At 30.6% G+C, this 6,173-nt stretch overlaps 2 protein-coding genes across 2 annotated transcripts in view; one reads left to right on the top strand and one right to left on the bottom strand.

Moving 5' to 3' along the window:
- LOC119837700 (ATPase H(+)-transporting accessory protein 2) overlaps window positions 1–2,410 on the bottom strand; it is a 3,921-nt gene extending 1,511 nt beyond the window's left edge. Inside the window, exons 1-7 of the mRNA XM_038363434.1 lie at window positions 2,276–2,410; window positions 2,075–2,205; window positions 1,853–1,951; window positions 1,614–1,757; window positions 1,306–1,449; window positions 824–953; window positions 471–613 (exon numbers count right to left, since the gene is read on the bottom strand). Coding sequence (XP_038219362.1) covers window positions 471–613; window positions 824–953; window positions 1,306–1,449; window positions 1,614–1,757; window positions 1,853–1,951; window positions 2,075–2,205; window positions 2,276–2,315 — 831 coding nt within the window. The 5' untranslated portion in view covers window positions 2,316–2,410. The remainder of the gene's footprint in view (window positions 1–470; window positions 614–823; window positions 954–1,305; window positions 1,450–1,613; window positions 1,758–1,852; window positions 1,952–2,074; window positions 2,206–2,275) is intronic.
- Window positions 2,411–3,437: 1,027 nt separating this feature from the next.
- LOC119837260 (protein-lysine methyltransferase METTL21D-like) lies at window positions 3,438–4,842 on the top strand. Its single transcript, XM_038362780.1, has 3 exons — window positions 3,438–3,872; window positions 3,952–4,147; window positions 4,336–4,842. The coding sequence occupies exons 1-3, from the start codon at window positions 3,619–3,621 to the stop codon at window positions 4,564–4,566; spliced, it is 681 nt and encodes a 226-aa protein (XP_038218708.1). The 5' UTR covers window positions 3,438–3,618; the 3' UTR covers window positions 4,567–4,842.
- Window positions 4,843–6,173: the final 1,331 nt, after the last annotated feature.

The raw sequence follows: 6,173 nt of genomic DNA, 5'->3' as shown, positions 1-6,173 counted from the left end.
TGCACAGTGAAATTTTCAATTAAATTACATAACTACATGTATAATTATTTCAATAATACATATAAGTTACTATTACTATTGCTGCTGAAAGTATAATAATCAGTCTATGTCTACATTACAATACTCATTTATAATACAGATGTTTACAGAGAATCAATTTATGATCCCTTACGTTTCGTGAAGAATTTCCACTTCTCAGAAATTCATCCATCTGTTGGGATATAGGAAAAAAATTAGAAAATAATTTTTGAAGATAGTTGTCAAGGTGGCCCACTGTGATTTCGAAACTTCAAATGCTTAGTTATTTGCACTATTCAAAGTGGTCTCAACTCGTAGCAATATTTTGTTTACATTTTTCAAAAGAATTATGGAAACCTTTGATATTTAAAATACAAAATGACAAAATACTTGTATGTAACACATAACATAATTTTTATAAGTACATTTCCACATGTCAAGAATATACATACCGGGCGCTCTTGTCTCATTGGCTCCATGGGCGCAGAGCGAACGGCACGGCGGGTGTGGGCCACATCAGTGGTCACAGCCGTCACCAATACAGATCCATCATAGGCTCTTACAAATGCATTGCTGAGAGCTTGAAGTGCTTCACCTGGGTTAGTTCACATATTTTTTCAATTTAGAGTGAAAAAAGTTGGACAATTTTTCAGAAATTTCACACAAAAAAATCATTTGATTAAAATTTTAGTATTATTATGTTTACATATTGGCACAAAATTTTAATGTAATTTCTTTCCTAATATTTACCCCAAAAATATCCCTACTTATGTCATAAATATAAAAGTAATTTTGTCTGTTATACCTAAGAGTTTCTTAGCTTCTTTGGTTTGCAGGGAGTTTGGTCCATGGAAATCAGACAAAGCATGCAGTGAAGTAAATCTGAAGTTGTAACAGTCAATGATATTATCAGCAGAAATTGCACCAGCGTTGATCTAGGAAAAAAAAAATACTTTACAAACTTAATTCTTAAGGTAATACAATTTAATATAAAAAATAATTGCCTATGTCAACTTGTATATATTTTTTCATTGACACATTAGAAAATAGATCTAACATTTAGCATTATTGCAAGGCAAAGTTTCAGTCCTAAGTAACATTTAAAAGGTCATGGAATATGCAAGGAGGATGTAGAATATGCATACAAATGTTTGTTTGTTGAGATAGATGATGGTGATTTCTATCTTAAAATTACCACAAAGAGAACTTTTTGTTTGTCAGCACGATAATGAAAATGTGAGATCTAGCTTTAATTAGAAAAACTTTTTAGAAAAAATTTACAAGTACCTTAGCAGTTATAGCCTTCAATGTCTCAAGTTCATAGAGGAACTGATAATCTTCTTCATAGCTGTCATATTTCAGATGTTGTAGGAATTGCTTGCCGACCTTGGGTGGTGAAATTTCTCCAAACACTTTAGAGTAGGCAATCAACTGTAACACATTATAATTATTCAAACTTTATCAACTAAGTATAACACATTTTTCCACATACCAATTTCAAATGTTATCCATTTGGAAACTGCTTTGGCTTAAGACAAGGGTAATATTAGGAATGAGGTCTTTAATTCATACTTTAAATAATTATAGATACTTACATCATCAGGCTCTGACAATCTTATGTTAACAAGTTTGTTGCCTCCATTTGTAAAGTGCTGTTTAATTCTGTGAGTAACTGCATCATATGTATCAGGCTCATACTCATCAACAGTAAGAGGATAATTCTTGGCCTTTAATCCTGCCTGAAACAATCATAAATATAAATAATGAAGTAATTTTGATTACTATTATATAGATAATCATGGGCATAGGCCCAAGGGTCAATCAAGTTACATACTGCATTTCCAAGCGACGATACTCCATCGATATACACTTCGACAACTGCTTCAGGGGTGTCAAATGGATCAACGATTGAAAGTCCCGTCCAATCCGAATTCTGGAATGGGTTAATTTAAGCATATAAAGAAGGATTTTCGAGATGATTATCGCATTAAACTTGCTATCACGTGCCAAATTTTTTCACATTTTAGACTTAGATTCAAAGTTAAATAATACTTACTTCTTCTACGGAAAGTCCAAGAGAAGCTGAAAATACTTCCTTTAATAAACTCTCCAACGTCTTGGATGCACCCGAAAACTTCAAGGATTTCGGGCTGTGTAGGACACTGAATTCTCCTCCAGCGTTAATTCCTTTGATAGAATAGAATGTTAGTTGTCTTCTTCTATTTTTAAAATAAATAATATAAGGAAAATAACTTACCAATAATGGATAAGACCAGAGTTATCCAAAACAGAGCCATTGTTGAATCGCTACACCCCGAAGGATCACAATTCACATAAAATAGGACTGATTGTCATATGATTTCGGTGTTGCTATATACATATAAACTTCAACACTCATTAATTCTATACAATTATAATTTTACAAAGTAAAGCCATAAAAACCACTACAAGATCTCTCAAATTATTTAGTAAATGTATAAATATAAGCATTCAGCATTACAAGTGCAAAATGTAATTATAGATCAAAAAAGTATAAGCAGTAACATTGTAAGTCTAAAAAACATCTAAATTGCCAAAAATAAAATTACATTTAAATGTTTTGATAGTTTCAATTAAATTGAACAAATTTGTTAATTTACATTAATATAATACAAATAAATAGAACATAAGAATATTAAGAATAAAAAAATTTCGGAACGAGTTTCATACGTCATACAAATGTATTGATTACCGCTCCTTGATAGTGATGTCTGTTATTACATATTCGATTAAATTAACGAATTTTGACTCGATTATTGTACTTTATTTAAATAGGTATAAGCCGAAAAAAGTGATTATAATGTATAGAAATATTTTCCTCTTATTCTCTTTTAGGTTAATAACATTTACAAATAAACATTTCAAACAATGTTTCGTACTTAATAACATTACATATTGATGAAAATATTTAATCTAGATAAGAAGAACGTAATTGTAAATTAATTATTAGCGGTCCGCCCCGGCATCGTGGTTTTTAAACAGCCAAGAGCACTCAAAGATCACATACAAATCCAAAGGCGGAAGAGTGGCCTGGGATTAACGTGTTCAAACAAACAATAAAACCCATTTTAGAAATTAATTTACCGTACTTTTTACCATTAGAAAGCCACATTATTTGTGAATGTCATAAGCTAGAGCCTAGATATGCAACTGGGTAGTGGGTATGTAAAAGAAATTAGAATTATTATCACTTTAGGGATCTTATGGATTTGTTTCCATTATTTTTTATTTATTTGCCTTCGTATTTGTCTACACCTAAAATTAAAATCAATGGTACTAAGGGAAAACGTAATGTACAAAAGTTTCCCGGTAATGTACAAAAATAACAATCGATATTTTTTAATCGAGATTGAAATCGAGAACTACTAGTATATAATATAGATTAAACATTCAAATTGTAATTATTATTAGTACAGTAGTGAACGGTAGAAGTAGATTCAAAAACAAAAATCTTAAGCCCATTCAAATAAATTTCAATGTAAATTAATAAAGAAACAAATCCGAAACAAATATTATACATTCCAATTTTATTTAAATAAGTGTATTAGCAAAAAAATCTAAATGTCGCATAGGTCAAGTTTTCAACTTAACGATTTATTTCCAAGGGAAATAGATATCGAAGTGTGTTTAAAAACCTTAAGGATATATCAAAAACTTGAAGGCGACGTGAATTGTGTTGTTTGGGATGCATCTTTAGTCCTTGCAAAATATCTAGAGACTAAGTGTTTTCATAAACCGGATTTTTTGAGTGGTGTAAGAGTTCTTGAATTGGGATCAGGTCTTGGTGTTGTGGGACTCACTGCTGCTACTCTCGGGTGGGATTTTTACAAAATTCAAGAGTTAAATGCAATTTTAAAGAATAGTTTTATATGTACCTAATTAAATTATTTTTAGGGCTCAAGTAACACTGACAGATTTACCAGAGGCACTTCCTTTATTACGGTTAAATATTGCGGAAAATAAATCAAAGATAGCTAGTATGGGTGGATATGCTATTGCAGAATCATTAGTATGGGGAGATAAAAACTCTGATATCCATAAACAGGAATTTGATATGATTTTGTTAGCTGATTGCATTTATTATGAAGATGTAATTATTTACATACATATTTTTACATGTTATCTTAGCTTTTCAACCATATGTTTTTTAAGTTATTATAAATTAATGTATGTTTCTTCTATTGTATTTTTTTTTATTGATAAAAATTGTAGAAGAACTAAGTGGCAGATTTCTAGATAATTAGAGTTTTACTTATTGATCATTATACCTACTTTCAGGCATTGAATCCTCTATTTGAGACATTACAAAGTTTAAACAACTCTGTGAACAAAAAGCCAACTATCTACTTAACCCAAGAGTTAAGAGACACGGAACTTCAAAAGAAGTTGTGGAAAACATTCTATGAAAAACTGACAGAGTTTTTCTACATTGAGAGTATCCCTGAAGAACAGCAACACGTTAACTATAGAAGTTCTGATATAATACTCTTGAAAATGACCAAAAAATGATATTTATATAGTTATGATTTATTGTAAAGGACTGTTAATGTGGCCAAATTATTTATGCTCTCAATTTACAAGTAATGGAATAGAATAAGTTTATCTGTATATTAAGAATCACTTTCCTAATTAATATTTTACTTCAATTTAGATTTAATTTTTATTGTATAAATTGTATGTAAGTGTTAAAAATCAGAATTTAGTTTTAGGAATTCTAATAAATAGTCTATGGTACAGGTATTTAAAATTTAAACCAAAGACTAGATAAGTGATTATTTGTAAGTTTTAAAATATACATGATATTATAGTTGAATTGTTAGTATTTTTATTCCATTTCTATATATATTTAGTAATAAGACATAAATGAAATAAAAATAACAAAATATGCATATGTAGCCAACTGATAAAATAGCCCCGATACATAACAGCCCAGGCTGTTGAAAGCAAGTGGGTGGTCATTTAATAAACTACCTGAATTATATTCAGCTGTATTGTTCACCTAACACAGCACAAAGCGAATAAGCAATGGCGTATTTTTAAAAATAGTTGTGCAATTTTTATTTAACCTTTTGATTGCAACATATTATGTTTTACGTGACTGTATTTTAAAGCAAGAACGCATGGATGCATGGATTATTACACTACTTTGAACTACCTACTAACAGACTGGGCTCAGAGATCGGGTAACTTTGTCGTTAATTATAATATCAGCTTTCTAATAATTGAATTATATAAACTAGCTGCTCCCCGCGGTTTTAGCCGCGTAAGTGCGTATCCTGTAGGCATATTGGGATTATAAGTTGCCTAAATGTTATTCCAGTTGTCCAGCTGTCGACGTACCAAATTTCATTGCAATCGGTTTAGTAGCTTTTGCGTAAAAGAACAACAAAAATACACACATCCTTTCAAACTTTCGTATTTACAATATTAGCAAGATATATATATACAGACTTGTGAAAAAATATAGACTCATACTAATTTTAAGGTTTCGTTCATGACCAGTTGGATATTTCTGAAAGTAGTTTTTGTAGGTTAATAGTGCACGTAAATAAAAGTGCCAATATGTAATTACTGTTTACTATTTTTTATGACATAAGGATAAAATGTCAAATATTGTACCATCTATACATTTATACTGTGAAAAATTATAAACTCAATTTCTATATTTACTCCTTGTTGATTCAATATTTCGTCCAAGCACCCTTATTTTTTATAACTTCTATTAATCTTTTAGGCATGCTATCAATCAACTCTTTAAGTGTATTATTTGAAATTTCAGCCCATGTCGATTGCAATCTTTGTTTGAGCTCTGCAACATTTTTTATTATTGGCTTTTCCTGATCATACAATTTCCTTGCTAATATCCCCCAGACGTTCTCCATCGGATTTAAGTCTGGACTAAGTGATGGCCATTCTAAAACTTGTATACCGCAATCCTGAAACCACTGTTTTGTAGTTGCAGCTACATGGGTGGGTGCATTGTCCTGTTGAAAAATTATGTTTTCGTCCTCGGTCAGCGTAATAAAAGGTAGAAGGTCATCATGTAGCATAGCCTGATAACCAACAGCTGTCATACGTCCATCAATAAATGCTAATTCTGTCTTTAGGTTCGCACA

Source organism: Zerene cesonia, chromosome 3 (assembly GCF_012273895.1).
Source record: "Zerene cesonia ecotype Mississippi chromosome 3, Zerene_cesonia_1.1, whole genome shotgun sequence".
Taxonomy (NCBI): Eukaryota; Metazoa; Arthropoda; class Insecta; order Lepidoptera; family Pieridae; genus Zerene; species Zerene cesonia.
The sequence above is the reverse complement of the archived record's forward strand: the minus strand, read 5'-3'. Positions and strand labels throughout refer to the sequence as shown.